Here is a 25,129-nt window from a genome sequence, read left to right as displayed (position 1 = left end):
GTTTCTAAATAAATTCATTGGTAATGAAAAGACTTACACATGGCCTTATTAGTCTTTAATGAAGGTGTGAGTTATTTTAAGCAAAAAATGTTTCTAAATAAATTCATTGATAATTAAAAAAATGATATCACCGATTTAATGGTCTTTTAATGAAGGAGTGAGCCATGCTAACCAAAAGATGTTGCTAAATAGATTCGTTGATAATGAAAAGAATCATATCATGAGCTTAATAGTCTTTAATAAAGGTGTGAGCTATGCTAACCAAAAGATGTTTCTAAATAGATTAATTGGTAATGAAAAGACTTATATCATGGCCTTATTAATCTTTTAATAAAGGTGTGAGTTATTTTAAGCAAAAAATGTTTTTAAATAAATTCATTGATAATTAAAAAAATGATATCACCGATTTAATAGTCTTTTAATGAAGGAGTGAGCCATGCTAACCAAAAGATGTTGCTAAATAGATTCGTTGATAATGAAAAAAATCATATCATGAGCTTAATAGTCTTTAATAAAGGTGTGAGCTATGTTAACCAAAAGATGTTGCTAAATAGATTCGTTGATAATGAAAAGAATCATATCACCGATTTAATAGTCTTTTAATGAAGGAGTGAGCCATGCTAACCAAAAGATGTTGCTAAATAGATTCGTTGATAATTAAAAGAATCATATCATGAGCTTAATAGTCTTTAATAAAGGTGTGAGCTATGTTAAGTGAAAGATGTATCTAAATAGATTTATTGGTAATGAAAAGACTTATATCATGGCCTTATTAGTCTTTAATGAAGGTGTGAGTTATTTTAAGCAAAAAATGTTTCTAAATAAATTCATTGATAATTAAAAAAATGATATCACCGATTTAATAGTCTTTTAATGAAGGAGTGAGCCATGCTAACCAAAAGATGTTGCTAAATAGATTCGTTGATAATGAAAAGAATCATATCATGAGCTTAATAGTCTTTAATAAAGGTGTGAGCTATGCTAACCAAAAGATGTTTCTAAATAGATTAATTGGTAATGAAAAGACTTATATCATGAGCTTAATATTCTTTAATGAAGAAGTGAGCTATGTTAAGCAAAATATTTTTCTAAATAGATTAATTGGTAATGAAAAGAATACTATCATGAGCTTAATAGTCTTTAATAAAGGTGTGAGCTATGCTAACCAAAAGATGTTGCTAAATAGATTAATTGATAATGAAAAAAAATGATATGACCAATTTAATAGTCTTTTAATGTCTTAAAAGTGATGTTGCGAAATATACAATATTTTTGGCAATGATTTTGTCCAATATCATCATAAAGCCATTATAAAAGTTTAAAATAATGATGGTCGCTTAATATTTATCGTAATTATTTTATCAAATATGTTAACGCCATACTAAAATTCGAAAATAATCTTGATCGAATTTATTGTTTTGTAAATCAAATTTCTTTTTAGCTATATATTTAATTTGACCCACACCTAATCATGAAATATTTTTTATTTATGTTTTAAGTTTCTTTTTATTAATTCCCTCTATTGAGAGGTAGTCAGCCCATTAGGAATATTGCACAACTCTAAAAATGCATAAATATAATAATTTAACCATAAAATTCAAACTAACTGAAAACACCAAATACATTATTATTCTTTAGTGGGAAAAAAATCCGTTTTATCTTTTAAAATCAATAAACAGTACACATAAATAAAAACTAACACCGTAAAGTTAAATCAAATATGATTTATTAAATTTTATGCCAAATAATGATCTTTATTCTTATATTCCCATCACCATCATCATTTTACTATTCATTCCGTTTTCTTAGTTCATGCGGTAATATTTTATTATAGTTCTAAAGGATACTGAAACATAGAAATCTTTCGTATCATAAAAAACATTATAAATCCTCAATTTGTAAAATACGACACATAAATAATATTCTGATGCCTCCATAAACTTTCAATACTCAGCATAGACAATCTATAGAACAAAATATCGGTTTTTAAATGAAATTAAAAATATTCTCTCATGTATACATGAAAATACTTTATTTTATCTTTTGTTTTTCTACGTTAAATTTGTTATTATTTGCTTCTATTCTGTTCCAAAAAAAATATGTTTATTTTATTTGATAAATTATTTTATATTAAAAAATATTATCCATTATTTTATTTTGGATATTAATATTTGCTGCTTATTATTAATTTTAAAGGGTTGTTTTCTACAGTATGAACTCCCTTTAAATATATTTATATCTAATCTGCTCCATCCATATAGACTAATACCAATGGTTATATTTTCTTTATCTACACATACACCCCTATTATTTTATATTAGTTTATAAATTAGGAATAATTTTTTTAACTTTTATTTCATTCGTTTCTAGCCGATTAAATTGTTTTTTTTCCTTAATTTTTATTTGTGCTTTATTCTTTCAAATTTAATTATGCATTGTTTAAATTGATATTCAGGTTCTTTACTATTCTTTTATTTCTTTAAAATATTAAAAGCTTTGGATAAGCTTGATTTGTTGATAAGTCGTAAACCCAGAATTCCAAGTAATTGACAGATAATTCCTCGAGAATAGATGGGTATAAAAGGATTAAAACAGATGTTAAACAATAATTTATTTATATAAGAAATAAGCAGATGACCACAAAACGCCATTTGATTTTAGAAATAATATACAATATAATTTTTCAGTGAAATATAAAATATCTTTCGATCTAGGATAAAAAATGGTTTTAAGTCAAAAAAAAGGAAGAAAAGGAAAATTAATATTTTATATTAGAACATAATATACCCTATAAACGAAATTCGAACTTCATGGTGGGTTATTATAACTTTTATAGCCAAAATATACTATCTTTCCTTGAATTTAAACATTTGACTTGGCATTTTTAAATTTAATCTCTGGCTTTTTTAAACTATGTTATTTTTAACTACTCCTTTGACTTCCAATTTTTTTTAAAAAAACGCAGGTCCATAAACATAAAATTATGTTTTGCTTCAAAAAATTAGATATTTTTTATGATGCGAGATCTTCAGTATAGCTGTCTTTTGAATTACACATTTCTAAATAATTCAATATATAACAAGCTATCCCTATTTACTAGAATTTAAATCAATTAAAAATAATTTTTCTTTTATGGGAATTACTTTAATATTATTCATATATTAGAATGGTTAAAAGATAGTGCGTTTTAGGAAATTCTTGAAATTCATGTTTTTAATGTAATTAGTATTTATCATCAGGTTCATCAGGCGTATCATCGAGAACGTGTTCTTTATCATCTTCATGACACGTTTGTGCATTGATGGATACATTGTTGTATATCTTTTTTGATAATTCACCTATTTGTTTCAGTTCATCCCACTTCAATTGTAAATAAGAATAGACTATCGCATCTTCTTTATAATGCTCGAACGCCCCCCAAATAATTCGTTTTCTTTCATCATGTAGTATCCTCATTATACCATGTTCGTCACAGCCACGATAACTTCTTTGCGTTAAAAACCACGCGAGAAAATTACCCATTTCCATCACTGTGCTACAGTTAGCTAATAATAGGATCAACGTTGTTTGAAATCCACTATTATTTGCAAATGAAAGAAGAAAAAATTTATCTTCATCATTTATCCTGCCTTTTAGACGTTGTATAAAAAACTTTACAAAGTCTATAATTGACTCGATTCGAACTATTTTTTCCATGTATCCGGTCCCCTCAAACTCGTACTCTAACACAAACCCTTTTTCTAAAAAACACTTAGAAAGATAATAATTCAGTATTTGATCATCATAAAATCTATCATATAGGTAATTAGTCTTAGTTCCATTTTTTAATGGCAAAAGTTTCCACATTTCTGCACAGTCCAAATTTTCATTTTTACTGAATTGAATGCTATAGAGCTCATCAAACAGCCCCAAAGGGTTTAGATTCTCATGGTTAGATCTGATATCCTGGTTCTGAATCTTCAAATTAATTAGAAAACATAAATTTTTGAGTTTGTGTTTCATGAGGTAATAATTGACTATTAAAGGATGTGTTTCAGCCAAACGATCGCATTCTCTTAGCATTTGATTCGATACTAAAGCTTCTATGTCTTTAAAGCACAGTAAGCTACCACATCTCTGAAATTCAATTATATTTGCATCTTGTAATATATTCTGGAATTCTTTTGGATTTTGCACGCTTTTCAATTTATCCAGGACATTATTCTTTGTCATTTGAATCATTTTGAACATAATATTATTCAATACAATTTTTTTTTTATATTTTTTCTTTAAACAAACATCATTTCGACTCATAATTCTTGAAAAATTTTGTATATTTATATTTTTTTAAAGTGTCCAATCAGTAGATTTTTAGATATTTATTACCAATGAAAAAAATGAGCTTAATCGCGGATAATAATATTTAGTGCCAAATTTGTTAATTTAATGTGGGGATAAAATTGATAATTACAGATTTTTGCTAGTTAAGATTTTCCCCTTTAACAAATAGGATACTCCTTATGTATTTTAATATCTTAAAGATGTTAAATATTCCTTCTGTTTCATATAAATATCGATTTCACTCGATGTTCGTTGTCCACTTTATAAGTATATATTAATTAAATTTGCCATTGTGTTATTTGTATTGGCACAAAGTTAATTAATTAACTAGTTTATTTTTTTATAAAAAAGTATTAAACTGTGATTGAAGAAACAAGCGCTATTTTTTCTGGATTTTAACAGCATAAAAAAATAATACATCACACAAACTTTTAGCATTTCAAACCAAAAGCTAAAATTTTTTTGCTGAAAATCTCTAATATAAATTGCATTTTTGCCATTCTGAAATTAAATTTTACTTTAACTGTGTAGTATCTTTACGAGACTATACATTTATATAACATCTAAAAAGCTCTTAACGTGATATACTTTAGACAATATCTAATTATTACAATTATAAAAGCGTTTAAGATATAAAATGCACAAGTAACACTTAAAGAAATTTATAAAACTAAAAATTTTCTTAATTTATGGAAAGAAAGAATTATCAGTTATTTGCAAATAGAATTCTAGCGTTAAATAAAAAGAAATAATATTTTTATGGTATATTATAAAAAAACCTTCACTAACTGTATTAGAAATATATAAAATGCGGTGGTTTTTCATCATGGTTATGGTTATTTTATTAAGATATTCTAAAATCTGCCCTTGACTATCCTATACAGTTGGTTTGAAGCGGCCATGCAATTGTTTATTTGTGGTATGAATTCAATAAAATGAATTTTTTGAAAAAGTTAAAAAATAAATACGGCTGGTTATCTTGAAGAATTTGTTGGTTTATTATATATCATAAAATCTACTTAAATTAAAATTTGGCGCTTCCCAAAAATTATTTGTGCTAATCACTATACTTTAGTGCAGATTCTTCAAGTATTTTAAGACTATTTTTATGGGCATTTACAGATTATTGCTTCTATTAATTTCAATAAAAAATAAAGCCATGGCCAGAATAATTTAAGAACAAAACATAAAAGATCATATTAAAATGAAGATAAAAGTATACCACTATTTTTAAACTCAAAGTAGATAATTTTATTTACTTTTTTATTATATAGCTTCTGATTTTCTAAGTTTAATATAATCGCCCAAGCGAAGAGCTAAATTAGTATACAGGAATTATGTGATCATTAAGAGCTTTTCAAAATATTTCAATTTATAACAGAAGTTGTGGTTTTTGGGAATCTGAAAAAAATTTCGTAAATGGTGCATATGATCAGAGATGCTATAAATTTTCTCTAAAACTTAATTTTTGTCGCTACAACCATCTTAACCATATATAATAGATTTATTTCATTTTTTAATTCTCTATACCTGCCAAACACGCACCAGTTTATTGTTCTTATTGCATTAAATGTACTAATTCATTTCTACAAAATCTGACCAATTCCGGTATTTCTTGTATTATTATTTTTTGCCGCAATATTTAGAATAAAACCAAACAAATCTTTGACTTTTTCAATCAAAAAATACTTAATATTGTGTCTTAAATAATGTTGAAAAAAATACATAGTTTTCAAGATTATTTACAATAATATTCATCATGGTTAGCGCAATTCAAATACGTATTTCTATGGGTCCATCTAATTTCTTTAATACATTTTTCTATATGCCAGACATCTAAATGTCTTATTTTTCGACATAGCAATTTGTTCATTTTCTTTAGCTAGTGCGAAATCACTAGCCATGTTATTTCATTAATTTATAACTATCCAACCAAAATTTGTTAAAAGATATAAACACATTATAATCAAAAAAAAACTATATTCCTTATCTATTTTTAATTTTGGTCGAATTTTATAATTTTTTTGACATTTTTCTTATTATTTTTAGAAAACTTCGCCATAAGATAAATGAAAATAAATTATACACTCATTTATTAATGAGTGTGTGTCATGTTGGTTTAGAAAAGCTTTAACAAGTGACCCGTGGTCCATTCGTAACGCAATGTCTATATTTATTTCAATGTACTCAAAACGAGGCAAGCCCGAAAAGGGTCGGGTATGTTAAAATACAAAAAAAAACCATGAAATTTATTTATTAATATTTTTGGTTGCTGTTTAAGGCGCCATAGAGTGCCTCGAAAATTAATAAAGCTTGCTCCTTTATCAAGGATGTGGTTAAGTGTAGATTATTTGTGGTGGTAGCATAATATATCAGAAACGGAAATATAGAGAATCAGTCATACTCTCTATATTGACTACAGCTTGATGTTATAAGTCTAATCCGCGGGGATCAAACTAGTTACTGGAAATGTGAAGGAAAAAACGCGGGGTGCATGAGATCAGAAAAATTCCTGATGGTCTAAAGTGAACTTCCTAAAAAGAAGATATATACAGGTTAATGAATAAAAAATTGACAAATTCGTCTCATATTTTAACAGAATGATTAATGATGGTTGTTTTTTATTCTTAAAATGATTTCAGTTAAATAAAATCCATCATGTTTTTGCATTATACTCCAAATGCCTATTTTAATACATCTACAAATAGTGTCTCTAATATAGTTTCCTATCGTATAAATAATGTAAATAGTATTTTCTTGGTATTATCGACAATTCCACCCTTACATTAGATATTAACTTGACAAGATAGACGCTTAAGCTAAAGTATTACGGTATTAAAAAATAAAGTGCAATTATAAGATATTGTGTCATTGCAATCACTCGATTTTAAGAATTCGCAGAAAAAAAGCTACGTATGGTTTTGAATTTTAAGGAATAAATATAGAGAAATTTTATGGGTTTAAAAATAAACTATTTCTTGTTTAACATTTCAAGATTCTTATAGTTTATATACCCTTTCGAATTATTTATATTGTTAAATAATAGGTTTTTAACTGGAATTATAAAAAAATTGCATTAAAATGAAAGAAGAGTGTTTTACACACTTTCGAATCATTTCATTTGTTGAGAAGAGGTAATTTATAGGATCGAAAACAATTTACTTTAATATGTATCTATGGGTTATATCTATTCTAGGCGAAAAATCACATTATAAAAATATCTCTTTTCGCCCCCGATTCGACGTTATAAATATATATCTTTTCGCACCCTATTCTAGAGCCTATAAAATATTACTGGAAATAGATGTTGTATCCCTTTTAGAATGCACCTTTTTTTTGTGCTATTTTTTTCTATTTACCAATATTACTCTAAATTAGAGTTTGAACAAAAATCTAGAAACATTTTTAGAGCTCATGATAGATATTCACTCGATATATAAACTAAGCCACACAAGGGAATGGAATAAATTTTTTTTTATAATATCTTTTGAGAAAAAATCGCAACATAAATATACATGTTTCGAACGAACCATTTTTCAAAAGACGCGAAATTATTTTAAAATTTTACCATGTAACGTTACTTAGATAATTATTTGTTAAATTCACTTTATATGATACCAAAAAATTTGCCATGCGCGGTGATTTTTAATTTATCTGTCTTCTTCAAAGCCATAATGGCTAAGTAAATTTGCTGATGTTATAAGTTTTTAGTAAGATATGTACCAATGTTCATCAAAATTATGATAAAAATTTATGATTTTTTATGATAAAGATACTTGTTTTCAAGGTATGATTTATATACAATGATAAATAGATGTAGAATCGAAAATTCTGGCCAGAGTTCAATAGAATTATGAATAAAATTTATGATTTTTTATTATAAAGATACTTGTTTTCAAGGTATGATTTATATACAATAGTAAATAGATGTAGAATCGAAAATTCTGGCCAGAGTTCAATAGAATTATGAATAAAATTTATGATTTTTTATTATAAAGATACTTGTTTTCAAGGTATGATTTATATACAATAGTAAATAGATGTAGAATCGAAAATTCTGGCCAGAGTTCAATAGAATTATGAATAAAATTTATGATTTTTTATTATAAAGATACTTGTTTTCAAGGTATGATTTATATACAATAGTAAATAGATGTAGAATCGAAAATTCTGGCCAGAGTTCAACAGAATTATGAATAAAAATTTATGATTTTTTATTAGTAAGATACTTGTTTTCAAGGTATGATTTATATACAATGATAAATAGATGTAGAATCGAAAATTCTGGCCAGAGTTCAATAGAATTATGAATAAAATTTATGATTTTTTATTATAAAGATACTTGTTTTCAAGGTATGATTTATATACAATAGTAAATAGATGTAGAACTGAAAATTCTGGCCAGAGTTAATCAAAATTATGAATAAAAATTTATGATTTTTTATTAGTAAGATACTTGTTTTCAAGGTATGATTTATATACAATGATAAATAGATGTAGAATCGAAAATTCTGGCCAGAGTTCATTACAAAAGAATAAATTACAACCTTTACAAGATTGTTTCAAAAGAAAATCGCTTAGTCTGGATTCACCACTAGTTCGAATCAATACATCAACCTTTTTATCATAAAATGTTGAAATCTCGTTGTTCATTCTCAATTCATCAGAAGAAGAGTATGCAAAAAATACATTTAAATTAATATCATTGTTAAAATTAGTTTCTTGCATTATATGATCAAAAGTTTCAATGATATCCTTTCGAATAATATCTCTTCTTCCATAGAAATTCACCTTGGGCGAGAATTTGTTCTTACCTTGAAATGTTAATCGATTCTTATTCTGAATTATAAGATTCATAACGTTATCAACCTCAATTTTTGAACGATCGAAATTGGCCAAGGAGAAAGCGAAGAATGATGCATCTTTTAAACCCATGTCCGAACAGAATTCTGCAATCTCAATCATCTTTTCAAAACCTATTTTTTTCGAAGATAAATCGGAAATGCGTTTCTTCTTTCCATATCTACGATTTCCGTCCATAATAAAAGCAATATTTGATATTTTGTTATCTTTGTCAGCATTACAATATTTCATTCCTATCTTTCCTATGAATTTGCGTAAAGCATTGATCCTAGATAATATTCTTAAAAGAATTGAAATTTTTCTTGAATTCAAAACCATTTCAAGGAAAATTATAAGTTTTAATAGAAGAAATCTCTTTGCCTTATTATACAGTAAGCCCATTTTATGGGATAAGATGAAAATCAAAATTTTCTTATCAATAAATTCAATTATGACTGGAATTCCAGGATTAATTTAGACCATAAATATATGAAAATTATTTCCAGATTTAGTCAAATAACGATTTAGTATAGCTTGAAATCTTTCTTTAAAGAAATTTATAATTTGAAATACTGGAAATTTTTTTTAATAATAATGAATATAGTTATTAGAATTTATTGGGTTATTAATTTTTTATTTACTTATTATTACCTCTTTAAATTTCTTGGAAATTATTATTATGCTTGTTGTATTAAAATTTCTATATGGTCATGTCCTCTTAAATATTCATAATCACTTTATCTGTCGACATAAATCCTCTGAAAAGACAGTATCTTATTATTTTCACGCTGAAATTTTATTTAAAATACCCTGTTACCATTTTTTGTCGTTCAATATTTTTTACTATATATTGTTCTTTTGGCACAGTTAGATTTATGATTTCAGAGGCAGAAAATTTTTTAATTATTAGTTGTGTTAGATCAGATTAATTTGTTTTTATTTAAATGCTGTTTAACCCGTTCTTTTATTATCAATTTATATATAAAGCGGCAAAAGAATATGTCTGGGGAAAGGTAAAGGATTGTATTTGGAAATATCCATTTCTTTTTAAAAAAAATTACTTAGAACGATAATAATACAAATTATATAACTTGAAAACCACATTTCGCACTTATAAATAGTGGCGTTTTCAAAAATATCATTTATGAATTATTAAATACTACATGTCCAAAAAGATAAAAAGGTGCAAAAAATATAGATTTACTACCCATAATTTTTTCTTGACTAAAATGGTAAAAACCTACATAATCCTTGAAAAAGAATAAGAACTGAAACTTTAATTGTCTAACAGGATTTTGAAATGCAAATTATCAAAATTAAATCATATATTATAAATATAAAAGGATAGTAGATCAAACATTCATATCACTTAGACAAAATTTTTAATTATCATCAAACAAAATTATAATTATGAGTTCATAACAAATATGGCTTATTGTTATCAAAAATTCGTACGATTTAGTATATTTTTGGTGTGATTGGCATTTGAAATATGCGTAAAAATACAGCCCGAAAAAAAACAATATACAAATTAAGAAATAATTTAGAAAATAAAATGAAAAAATGAAATAATTTTGACATTTCAATGGCGCGGTTTATTTGATCCCGAATTTTATGGAAATAATTTGGAATGAAATGTAAAAACCATTTATTTTGCCTTACTTATACAACACTGGAAGCATCTTATACTTAAATATAAAAAATGTACTTCATTACTTTTATAGATTAGCATTAAAGTAGAATATTTCAATAAATTAATTGCCATCAATAATTGTTTGTGTGTATGATTGATGACAATCCCATTTTAAAATGATGAACCCGTTTCATTGGCGTTCTTTTCTCTTAATTTTTTTCGATTTGTATGGTTAAATTTAATTTTTACTAATTATAAGTGTTCAAGTAAAGCCAAAGCCTTTAATTTTACTTTAGTGTTTATTTAGTTCGTTCTATATAATCACATTTGCGTCCTTTACCTTACTCTACACATCTTCTTATTCAATATTTTCAAATTCAAGTGTTTTTGATGTTATTTTTTTGTCTATGGGTTTCGTTTGTGACATCTAGCTCTTTAAAACACAATTAAGAAAATATGTATAAATTTATTTATTGATTGATCGACTTTGTGCCTAATGCCTTTGAACGATTCTTCCTGCTCATCAGTAGAGCTATTTATAGATCTATCAAAAAAATTATAAAAATATATATGCAGAGATTTTTTTTTATAATTTAAAATGATAAAAAGTCAAAAATATATACGAATAAAATAGGGCTTTATTCTTTTCTATGAAATTATCGTGATTTATTTGGAAGTTTGGTTATCCTTGGTCGAATATTATTCAATATATTTAAAAATGCAGGGTTATTTTTTATATTATTACTTATGATATAATAAGGCTTTAAAAATGAAAAATAAAAGTTTTATTAAATTATAACATATTCAAAAAAAAATTGATTGTAGACAAATGTAGATCAATTTTTAAACAAAATAAAATAAATCAAAAAAAATGAGCTTATATTCCACATTGTTTATTGTTTTTAATTGAAAAATACCCGCCAACATACAAAATTTGGATATTGTAAAGCCGAATTTTCGTTGTAAACATTTAATAAAATATTTTATCGGACATAATCTTCATGTTCAATAATTACTTTCTGACATCATAATTAAGGGGGCTATAATTTTTTGAACGGGAATTCGAATATACTTTTTAGCATATTTATAAATCTTTATGTGACAAAAAATATTTATGATGCTAAAAAATACTAATTGCATGGAAAATATTTTTTTCTTTACTTCTTGTTGCATGAATATATCATTAAAAATAACTAAATATATCAAATAAGTAATACCTTACGTAAAAAATTTCACAGTAAATATTCATCAATTATTTATATAAAATTTATATTACTTTTTATATATTTTTGTGTGTATTAGACCCCTTTTTTTGTCAAATACGTTCTTAAAAATAATTCATAATATTCGAGTTTAAATTTGTGAATATAAGCTATTTTAATTGCTTAAAATAAACAATTATATCTAAAAATAACCCTATTAACTTTTATTCACAAGCCGTATATTAAGGTGTTTGAGATGCTAATGGAATCTGAAGCATACATACGAATAAAATAATTGATAAAAACACTTCAATGTTGCATCTTGTTATTTTAATATACATTGATGAAGATTTTAAAGATGATATCATAATAATATGCATGAAAAAAATCGTTTTTTCCTGCAAAAAAAAATTTGATTGCTCTAGCATGAATAGCTAAAGATTAAATTTACCCTTTAACAGGTAAAAAAACATGATGGTAATCTTTATATATCAGAAATACATGAAATCTAAATACCATAAGTCTTATATTGAAGTTTTAGGCTTCAAAATTAAAGCATACGCACAACAATAGGATTGAGGAAATTATTTAAAATAAAAATTCCAAAAATGAGAAGATATATCTAAAATTATTTTAAAGATATTATAATAGAAAGTGGTATTGAGAAATATTAGTTACAAATATAAATCGTTTGTATAATTGCACGGATTTAAATGACTAAAACAGACTAATTCATCATCAAAAATTGTTGATTATGGTGGTTTTTACCATGTTTTATACAAATAAATGAGCTGGTTCGAAAAAAAATGATACTCTTATATAAAAAGGTCAAGGATGTTGACCAAAGAATAAACAATATGTATATGCATAGTTTATATAATAGGATTTATCAGACACTTAAATCAGAAAGTGTTAAGGGGTAATATAGAGGAGGTTTGCAAATATATTTATTGTAATAAATATTGTCTTAATCTATATTAGTGAATTATTGTAATGCTTAAAAATATATTCAAAGAAATAAAAAAACAAATAAAACTAAATAGAAAGATGTTTATAGTGTATATTATCCGTAAAAGCTCTATCACAAGCCCTACTCTTTGAATATTGCACACAAAAGTGTGACCAAAATGAAATTCTACAAAAATTGGTTCTTATATTCGATAGAGATTATTGAAAGCTCAAAAAATTGCACAGAGAGCATGTTTATATTTCTGAACATGCAAAATATCACATAGCTGTAGAGATATAAAAAACAATAGTAGACAAATCTACGGAAAAAAATACCTTCGATTATAAACTTGAACAATATGATGATGTTTAAAAGACTCCACACAATTTAAAAGGAAGTTGAAGTAATTTAAGCCATGCTTGTATTGATTGGATGCTGCCTAGAAGCATTAACATGTTGATGAGCTCAAATTGAAACGTATTGACCTTTTTTTGACGTTTTTTAAATTATTCGAAATATATCAAGAAGTTTTTAGAATGTATACTTAAACTAAATAATTTATAAATTAAAATCGTATTGTGTTGTAAGTATCCTAACAGGCAGAATATTTTTTATTTTTATTTTAAAATTAATAAATATTAGAAATACAAATAGATTTTAATACCAGATATGAATGATTAGAGAAAATAATATTAATGTGCTATTTTTTTCCGTTAATTTTTATATTTTTGCTTCACATTTGGGTTATTCACATGTAATTATAAATAAAATAATGAAAAAAAGGATATCTGAGCCTTCTGTTTTTGATTATTGCATTGAATGTATTTTTTTGGAGATATTGAATTATATTCACGATAATAATATTCTAAGACATATATTAAATTACGTAAAATTAAATGAAAGAAAAAACGTTTAGGGTCAATTCTTCTTTTAGGTGAAATGATTTTTTTCTTGTTTTATGCACTCACCAAGTATGTGTGCAATAAAATTCTTAAATTATAGAGTATGGCATACTAGAATATGGTAAAATAGTTAAATAGTGCGATGATAGTATAAATTACCATAAATGAAAAAACGTTTGATTTAAGGATTGGTATTATTAACATAATTAACGGTATTGGCCTTTAAAATTATAAATTTTATATTATTTTGTAATAAGTCATTTATTATGATTTTTCTCTAATATATAATTTTGTTTGTGAAACGGTTCGATAAAGAATAAATTTGAAGTATTTTCTTATGCCGTCGAAAATATATGAATAAAAATATTGTCCGCTTTGAAAAAGTTTATGAATATTTATAATATTGTGTAAATATGCAACGAAAGAGTTTCTTCAGGACTCATTTCTAAACTTAATGCCATGAAATAATTATGCCAATAGTTTAAATATACTCTTCGATGATAATAATATATTTTTCTTGGCTGAATTGTTGTGTTAAAATTAAAACAAGGTGTATTATAGACCATACAACAAATTATCGGGCTTATATTTGGTCATAAAACTTTCATCTTTATCGAACTGAATTATATGTTTATTTTACGGGCAAATATTTTTTTTATTGATAAATTAAATTTCTATTCATGGGGGTTAAGTTTGTTCTTTTTATTAATTACATATACTGAGATGTAGACAACCCATTTAAAATATCGCACAATCCTTTAATGCATCTTATGACACCTTTCATTAATACATCTTCATTAACTAGGTTTCTTCTATCAAATGAAAGAGTTAAAATGTCTAAAGTTTATTGATAAATAAAATTGTACTATTTTTAATATTTTCGAAAAACTGATTGAATACATTTATATACCAAATGAAAATTCTATAGTGTATTTAAAAAAGAATTGTATGAAGATATCAAAAAAGTAAAATTTGCTTACAAAGCAAACATAGCGGAACAGAAAATTAATAACTGACAAGAACGGGATTCGAACCCGTGCCTCGAAAGACTACGATCTGAACGTAGCGCCTTAGACCACTCGGCCATCTTGTCATTTTGCGAACAGAATTATATTAAAATCAGAAAAGCAACAAAAAAATGCTCGTTGGTTAAAGATAAATAGATTCTTTTTTACTATTCTCCTGTTGAAAATTATATAACGAGGACGTTTTTTGTTTTATTGCTTCTTATTACGATTGTATTTTAAGTTCACTGAACTGAAGTCATCTTCAATATGAATTCTTATGGGCTAATTAAAATTTCTAAATTATAGCTTTTTTTTCATTTATGTTTATTTGTCTCAAAATATTGAGTCATTAGTTGTTATCTAAATAAAAAAACATGATTTTAAAGATAAACATCTCACCATGCTTTTAACCTTTACTAAATTTATATGATTAATATTAGAAAAATCTTTCTAATATGGAAATTAGATGTTAACGCTTAAGATAGGTATAATAGTGGATTGTAATTACGAATCTGATATAGTTTGTATATGTGTCTAAAGCATTGCTTGGAATTCCTCATTTCAAAGCTATAAAAATGTTATTTAATAATCGCTTCCTAGACATATGATAGATGTACAATTCAATATTCAAACTTATAAAATAAAAGGCGATTATTTTCATATACCTATTGTAATATGTTTATAACGTATTCATAAATATGTTTTGATAAAATCATTATGTTTAATTAACCGATATTTCCCCCTTAAAACTATCGTTTTTAAAGGCTTCCTCTTTTTATGATTTTTTTTTGGAAATTGAATGATCATAATCAATAGAATTTCGAATATTTCAGTGGATTTAAAATATTCTTAAGCTATTATTACTGAATATTAAAAAATTACAGATGTACAATTATCGCCTATAAAAATAACGTTGTGTTAAATTTAGTTCATGTTTAATAGTGAAATTTTAATTTCATTAAAATTATATATTTCCAAATTTCATAATGTACTAAGCATAAAAATTATATTTAAAAGGGTAAATAGCTAATTTCGAAGATGTACTTATATTAAAATCAGATATTTAGAACATGTCTTATATAGAAAAGGTTTTGCCACCAATTAAAGTATAAATATATGTTTAAGTATGTTATTTGCCAACGGAAGCGGAAGAATGTACACAAACAATGGTATTATGAAAATACTTAAAATTTAAAGTCTTGAGCGTAGAATATGTATTGAGGATGACTATAAGAATGCTGTGCCTTATGTCATCTATAGAAAATGTGTAATATTGAGCAATCTAACGTTTTGCGGCTGAAAACATGAAAATTTAGAGGGAAAAATTATCCCTTTACATTATATAAATTTTTTAAATCAGATATTTATATATAAAATAAAATAGCATGGGGTTAAAGCTGTATCTAATCTATTATTTTTATGCAAAAAGTTTGCAGATTATTCCAGGATAAATATAATTTAAATCTGATATATATCATTTAAATATTATAGCATGAGTATAAAACTAAATTTATCACAAAACCTATATTGAAAAGTTCGCAAATAAATTTATCATAAACTAATATTTAAAGATTTTCGCAACTAAATTTATCATATAAATAATAATAAAAGAGTTTTAAACTGAATTATAGGATAAACTAGAATATAAAGGGTTCACAACTGAAATATGACTGGTTTTAGTATATAAATTAATCCTATAACTAATATTAAAGGAGTTCGCAAATGAATTTATCACACAATTTATATGAAAAGAGTTCGTGTATAAATTAATCATATAACTAATATTAAAAAAGTTCACAAATGAATTTATCATATAACTAATATTAAAGGAGTTTTAAACTGAATTATAAGATAAACTAGAATACAAAGGGTTTGAAACTTAAATAATGAAGATTTTGATAACTGAATTCAATATATAACTAATATTAAAGGAGTTTTAAACTGAATTATAGGATAAACTAGAGTAGAAAGGGTTTGAAACTTAAATAATGAAGATTTTGATAACTGAATTCAATATATAACTAATATTAAAGGAGTTTTAAACTGAATTATAGGATAAACTAGAGTAGAAAGGGTTTGAAACTTAAATAATGAAGATTTTGATAACTGAATTTAATATATAACTAATATTAAAGGAGTTTTAAACTGAATTATAGGATAAACTAGAGTAGAAAGGGTTTGAAACTTAAATAATGAAGATTTTGATAACTGAATTTAATATATAACTAATATTAAAGGAGTTTTAAACTGAATTATAAGATAAACTAGAATAGAAAGGGTTTGAAACTTAAATAATGAAGATTTTGATAACTGAATTTAATATATACCTAATATTAAAGGAGTTTTAAACTGAATTATAAGATAAACTAGAATAGAAAGGGTTTGAAACTTAAATAATGAAGATTTTGATAACTGAATTTAATATATACCTAATATTAAAGGAGTTTTAAACTGAATTATAAGATAAACTAGAATAGAAGGGTTTGAAACTTAAATAATGAAGATTTTGATAGCTGAATTTAATATATAACTAATATTAAAGGAGTTTTAAACTGAATTATAAGATAGCTAGAATACAATAAATTTGTCATATAGCTAATATTAAATGAGTTCGCAAATGAATTATAAGATAAATACACATTTAAGTCGTACTATTTAGCGTATAAGGTAAATGAAAAGAGATTTTTAACAGTTTTTGAGATAAATATTAATTAAAATCGAACTTTTTAACATAAAAATGATCAGTAACACAAAAATGTACAAATAAAATTCATTAATGTGTTAATTTCATTTTCAGAAATGTAAGATTATTCTACTAACGCTTTGGTTAGCTCTTTAAAACTATTTGGCTAATACTTCTACTAAAATAATCACTTTTAGAATCCTATATTATGCATATTCTTCTTTCAGTTTTTATTGGATCAAATGAACCTATAAATTTTATTATTCGTGCATGTTTGCTGAAAAGATTTTAGCTAATGATTTATCTTGCACTACACTATTGCATAGCAAATGATTGTAAATCAGAAAAACCAACCCGAAGAGGTATAATAATGTGGAAAAAAAACATTACGAGTAATCTCGATTTATTTAATGATGAGAAAATACTCAGAATGAATCCTTTACATGACAAATTTTTATTTATTATTACTAAAAATAAAAATCATTGTAAAGATTTGCTATTCACTTGCAATTTAAAATGGCAGTCATAAATTTTTGTCGAAAAAATCATTTTAATAATGATTGTTAATTCATTTCAGTTGATTAAATAGTAGCAGGACGATGTGCAACTTTTCCAGAAATTCAAATAATACACTGAAAATCATGCTTTTCTGTAAATTTAGATATGTTTTAAGAAAACAGATCAACTAAAAATCTTTAAGTTTACATTTCTATAACCAGATAAATAACCAATCAAATGATTCACAAAAAAAAAATTATATAAAATTAAATAACTTAACCCACAAAATTAGGTATAAATAAAGGATTTATTATGTTACGATATATTATTTTATATTCATTTCTTACTTATAATAATGTTACTATTTTCCCCGCTTTTACAAAAATGTAAAACATTATGAAACAAAAAAATCATTTAATAAAGTGCTATTGTGTAATTTTAAAATAAATATATTCTCCAATGCTAACTTTTATCTAAAATTTCCTGTAAAGGATTTTTTTGTGTACTAATAATAAATTCGAATGTTTTCTGCATCTCCTCTTCAGCCTCACCGCAGTTCATTTTCTTCTTCAAAATATTATCAATAGTTTTTTTAAATGCCTTTCCATTACGAACACCATGAAACGCAGTTACTAGTGGAAAAATATGGCTCATTTTCATCTTCTCATCTTTATCAAAGTTAGATATATATTTATTGATATATTCAATTTTCTCACCCACTGTAATTTGATCCAAGTTAAATTTTAAAGATTCATATTTGCCATCACCTTCGAAAATATCATATTTTGATATTTCATTGTTTTGAAGGCCAATAAATTCATCAACTTTTGCAATATATTTATCAAATTTAGCAAATACAAAAATATCGTTCTTAGCTTGTCTTCCAATCATAACACCATCAAGATTTTTTAAATGTTTAAGATCAGAAGGAAATTTAATTCCACCATTAAGATACACATTCATATCTGGGTACATATCCTTGATTCTATAAGCATAATCGTATCCTAATTTCGGTATTGTTCTATTATTCTTAGTACTAAATCCAGAAAGAATGCATTTTCGGGCATGGACATAAAGTTCTCGGCACGGTGTATTATAATAAATATCTTCCACAAATTCTTTAAAAAATTCAAAACTGTCTTGATCATCTACACCAGTTCTACATTTTATGGAAATCACAATGCCAGTTTTTTCAAATATTGTATTAATGATTTCTTTTACTAAACCCTTTTTTGTCATAAGCACCGCTCCAAAAGATCCTTTTATAACTTTTGAGCTTGGACACCCACAATTCAAATTAAACTTTGTGTATCCAAATAAATCTTTAATTTTATTGACTGCCAAAGCTAATTTTTCTGGTTTTGATCCACCTAATTGCATCACCGTGTTTCCATCATATTCCCCTATTTTTATTTTGAGCTGTTCGGGCGGCATATTTATAACGGTTTCATCAACTATCATTTCACTCCAAAGTTCGGTATTTTTGGAAGTGATTCGTACAAATCTTCTGAAATGCGGTGTTGTTACACAAAACATCGGTGCTAACACAATCTTCATTTTGAATTGAATATAATTTAAAGGGATGGGATTGAGAAATTTAAATATATAATAAATTTATTTTAGGCAAATTATTTTTTAAAAAAATTTAAAATCATGAAAAATCATTGGTTTTGAACCCCTAAAACCCAGAACGGTAAATTATGTTTATAATATTCAAGAATACACATGAAAACTCTTTAAAATATAATGCGAAATATGTTAAGCATAAAATGCGAGGGGATAAAATCAAATATAAGCAAGCTCTATCGTTCTAGCACAATGTTAACTATATTATCTCGAAAATTTTAAATTTTATTATGTTAGAATATCAAATGACGTTCAAAAAATGTGTTAAGAATGATTAGAATAGAATAAATATCCAGTGCAAAAAAATAAACAATATGGCAGCCGAAATTACTTTTTTATGAAATTACACTGCATTTTAAATCTTTTTAAATGTAAATGATTCATAAAAACATATATAAACCCAAAAAGACAATGATAAAAAAAAATATATTCGCGTGTCATATATAATCTGTGTTTTTATATATTAAAAGATCAAATTCTCTGCTGTTTATTTCAATTTTACGAGGTTATGGATTTTTTATAATTTAAAATTATTTTTCGCTGTCTTTTAGATAATATTCATTAAAAACCTTTAAATTATAATATTAGTCTATATTTTTAAAAAATTTGCATTGGTAAAATATATATTATTATGAATCTCGGTATTTGGGACGAGTCATAAGAAAAAATATATACCATTTTGAGACCTATATTCTCATTCATTATAGTTTTTGGAATTATTAATCACAAGTTATTCAAATTTACATAGGTATAACATAGCGGTTTATGATTAATAAGGATATGTATGCATTTATTTGGTTTATACATATGTTTTAAGCAATTCATTTAAATTTATTCAAGGCTTTTCAAATTACAAATAATATTTTTTTTTATAGTTTGAATTTCATGTGCTAGCTCTGTACAAGTGAAATAGTAGAAGCAGCGGTCCTTTTTTTATGATTATGAAACAGATTAAAGTTAATTGGGTCGATAATTGTCTATTTTACTCATAGTAACCTTTTTAATCATCTAATAAATAAAAATACAAGACGAGAACTTGCTTTTTAACTCAAAAATAATACTAATTATCGCTCTAAAGAACAGCACAAATATTCATAAACATTTATTTTTTCGCGAAAATCTTTTAATACTTTACTGTTTTAAGATACCTTTAATCAATCGTCTAAAGTTTAAAAATGTATTGAATAAGAATATAATAATAAAAATTTAATAAAATATCTATAAAAATATATTTAAATGTAAAGTTTTCGTCTTGAATAAATCATTATTTTTTATAAGTCTGAAAGAAAACAAATTGCCGAATAAATCCTTTATCGTGTATCAAAACCTTTAAGTGCTTGTAATTCTTCAAATGGTCTATTATATGTACAGATTCTTTTTTATTAATTTATATAGGCGGAAAAACTATTTTTTATTATTCATAATTTCTTTGGTGTGGTGAACAGACATAACAAGTTTAGCTAAGGCTTGATTTATAATTTTTTAATACATAAATATGAAAATCATGATTTTCTATTATGCATCTGTTTTATAGATTCTATAGTGCATATTTTTAAAAATTTTTTGTATTTCTTTGAAAAAAAAAGCAGGGCCTTATTTTTCTTTTTTTGGTAGCTTAAAATTAAATATTCTGATATGCATTTTTATTTTTATACTATACAATTATAATATAAATACATAAAAACATCAAATTTTTATAGAAGGACTCATGTGTTTGTTGCCTGTTTATTCCATGGAACAAAAATTTTGATCCATAACATTTGCAAAAAAAATCGGAATATAAATTAGTGACGAAATTTTTATTTTTTTTGATAATTATTTGAAGTAGAGTTAATTATTTTACGTTTAGGTGGAAAATATTTTCAATAAGTTAAGTTAATCATGAAATGTATGATATAACGTTAAAACAAACCGAATTTGTTCCAAAGTAATTATATAAAAGCCTTTATGTGTTTTTTTTTTTAAATTTTAAAAACTAAAACTATTATTACTAGAAGTTTTTAAATGTCACCGTTTTAAGTTAAGTGACAGCAAAATGTATTTGGCCTTTACAAAAAAAAACTACGTTACTTTGACTCAATACGAATATATTTTTATCGTGAAAATCACATTAATTAGAATATTCTAGTAGTTTAGCGATTTTTTAATCATAAAAAGGCGGAAATCGTTTGTTGATTTATCATGGTTTTGTTTTAAAATATTTGTTAGATTTAAACTTTTAAAAAATGATGACAGAACTTATTTTTGTCGATTTTGCACTCAGATGTGCCATTATTTTCTTTCAAAGTCAATAATAACACGATATTTAGTTTAAATTGACTATCATTGTATAAATGATTTATAACTACCAATGATACATCTGAATTTATTTATGGCTTTAATATGAAAATACTCTTTTGTACATATTTATATTTATTAAGTTGGAGATTTTTGAAGCCTTGTAAAACATGATTAAAAAATTTAATGACATTTGAGAATGTGTTTATTATGTATTTATACAAAAATAAAAAATAAGAATGTAAATAATATTTGGGGAAATAAAAGTATGTGTATTTTAATCGTCTTTCGAAATATTATAAAGAATAAAATGCATGCACTAGAAAATCTTTAGATGGATTCATGTTTTTACCTCAACATTTTTTTTTATAAATAATGAAACTTTCTTTTTTAAAGTCAAAGTATCCTTTTAAACTTTACTTTACCGTAGATATAGTTTAAAAGACTGCTTCCTTATTAGAAATACACTAAGAAGAATTATTATTGACAACATTTTGTATAGATATAATATCCAAACATATATTTTCGCTTTCAGATTCCAATGAAACAGAAAAAAATTGTGTTTAAATATGAACGCTGATTGGGTATATTTGTATTTTGGTTGGTTTATTTGTGCGACACTGTATACATAATGTCGATTTAGTTTTGATGCAAAAAAATAAAGGTTTTAATCAACTGATTGATTACTTACAAAATACAGAATACTTGAATTAAATTGAACAAGTTTTGGCATCCTTAAATAAAAAAAAACAGAGGAAATTCAAATATAGGAATTTTTTTTATAACCGACTTATAACATGCAAAAAATAGAATAAAAAATCGTTATTCAGATGTTCAACTTAAATATTATTTGTATAAAAAACGGGTGATAATACATAGAAAATTAACAGTGTATTGGTAAGAACAAAATACAATAGAATTACGTTTGTATTAATAGCCTCTAAATGCATTAAAAAGTCATTTAAACACATAATAAATTTGTTTATTTTCAAAGAAAACAGTATTGTTTGTCATAAATCTAATATTAAGGCATAGGAATAGTAACGAACACGATGACATGCCCACAAATATTAAAGTATGATAGATATTTAAGCTATTTAGTTTTTATGGGATAATATACACAGTAGAATAAAATAAAGAGGGTGGGATTGAAATGTATTTATACTAATGTGTTTTTTTGGAAACATTCACAGTTATTATTATCAAGAGGGTGGGGTTTAAAGATTTATAAATACGGTCTTTCTGTAGAGCTATTAAAAGTTTATTTTGACATATAAAATATAAATAAATCCGACAAATGCACGGAAAAAAAATATCGGATGTGCAATATCTTGTATTTTTTTAGTAAATATTTTATTGATTTCAATTTATTTATTATTCAAAATGTTTCAAAAAGACACCTTTAAATTCCCTATATAATTAAAGTACTCTTTTGGTATTTACATTAAAATTTATTTTTATAATCACTAGTTCCATTTCATTTGGCTTGGTTTACTGCGAATGCGCCAGCTTGAAATTTGTTAAACTGATCAGATACTTTATATTCTCGATCTAATGTATATGGGATTTTGTGTATTGATTAATCATTAATTATTATATTTTCATCTGTCTACATGTATGTAGGCTCTTTCTTATAAAAAAATAATGTTTTTTCAGTATCTATTATGTTAAAATTCAGTACTTTCTTTATTTAAAATTTTTTCACCCCTTTGTCTGTTCTTTTTTTAGCTATCTGTACGGTTTTATTACTTTTTTATTTGTCTATTTAGTTTTTTTGGATCATGATTCTTTCAGTGGCTACTTACTGAATATTTAAACTATTTAATTTTATATATTCGAGTGACTTTTATTTGTTTATTGGGCTCAATTTATTACAAATAAATTAAATTATTGGCTATGTACCCAATTATTACTTTATTTGGTTTTAGGTTTTTTGTATGTTGAATCTTTAGTTATTTGGTTTATATTCTCTAATTGGTTACACACAGAATGATTACTTTATTTGGTTTTGGTTTTTTGTATGTTGAATCTTTAGTTATTTGGTTTGTGATTCTCTATGGGTTACACACAGAATGATTACTTTATTTGGTTTTGGTTTTTGTATGTTGAATCTTTAGTTATTTGGTTTAAGATTCTCTAATTGGTTACACACAGGAATAATTACATTATTTAATGCATCAAATTTTTTTTATTCTGTGTCCAATAATAGAGTTATGGTAAATGCTTATGGCATTGTTATTTTTTGTCTCATTATTTTATGATGATAATTTTCTAATAAGTTGTTATCCCTTAAATTTTTCACTTATATTCTTAATTATATTATTTTACAGGATAAAATGTAATTGAAATAAATTACAGTTAATATAGATGCAAAATAAATAATATCTCTACATTCTCGTTTTGATATTATTTTCGAACATTTTATTGTGTAAAACGTGCGAAAATATATTGGCAGACATATTTTTGATAAAAAAAAGTTCGGGCTCTTCGTGCATTAATATGGTAAAAATTAGATGAATTTATCCGTATATGATACTTTTACCATACTGCTTTATTAAATTATTAATAATTAAAAAAAAAATAAATCTTGTTTTTAAAATATTCATCGTCAATTTTTTTATGAGCGCGCATGTAATGGAAAAAAAAGTAAGGGTGTTTTAAATCGACTTTTTAGCTTATAGAAAATAAATATTCGGATTTCGCTTAATAAAAAAAATAGGTGATTACGAAAATTGAAAGTGACTCATTGCAAAAATTGCATTCAAATATTTCTATATAATATAAAGCAGTAGTTTTAGTGTATTTCATACTTTATATCGAGGTTTTATTTGACATGCTTAAAAATATGTCTTTAATAAAATATATCAAATAAATACGTGGTCTATTAGAACAAAATCTCATATATTAAATTAATCTATGATATCAATATAAATTAAGATCTTAATTTTCTTTTTTATTACTATATAATGCAGATTCACATAATTATATGATATATGATATTCAATTTTTCTTTTTCTTACTAAAAATTTTAGGATGTGCTTAACCTGTTTTTTCTTTATAAATTCACTGATAATTTGTTATGTGTTATATTTTTTTTCACAAAACACCATAATTCATATATTAAATAGTTAGAGATGCTAGCTAAATCTGAAGTACAAGCACAAATTATTTGTTATGTGTTATATTTTTT

At 24.6% G+C, this 25,129-nt stretch overlaps 1 protein-coding gene and 1 non-coding gene across 2 annotated transcripts in view; both read right to left on the bottom strand.

Moving 5' to 3' along the window:
- Positions 1-3,222: 3,222 nt before the first annotated feature.
- Positions 3,223-25,129, bottom strand: part of LOC147064344 (ATP-dependent RNA helicase vasa-like) — a 60,866-nt gene continuing 38,959 nt past the window's right edge. The window contains exon 3 of the mRNA XM_085958486.1: positions 3,223-3,321. Coding sequence (XP_085814612.1) covers positions 3,223-3,321 — 99 coding nt within the window. The remainder of the gene's footprint in view (positions 3,322-25,129) is intronic.
- On the bottom strand, positions 14,862-14,941 carry TRNAL-CAG (transfer RNA leucine (anticodon CAG)). The gene has a single exon. It is a non-coding gene; the product is annotated as a tRNA-Leu (tRNA).

This window comes from Rhyacophila brunnea, unplaced genomic scaffold, assembly GCF_057557595.1.
Source record: "Rhyacophila brunnea isolate RB1 unplaced genomic scaffold, BYU_Rbru_1.0 scaffold_70, whole genome shotgun sequence".
Classification (NCBI taxonomy): Eukaryota; Metazoa; Arthropoda; class Insecta; order Trichoptera; family Rhyacophilidae; genus Rhyacophila; species Rhyacophila brunnea.
Note: the sequence above shows the minus strand (reverse complement) of the source record. Positions and strands in the feature narration are given on the sequence as shown.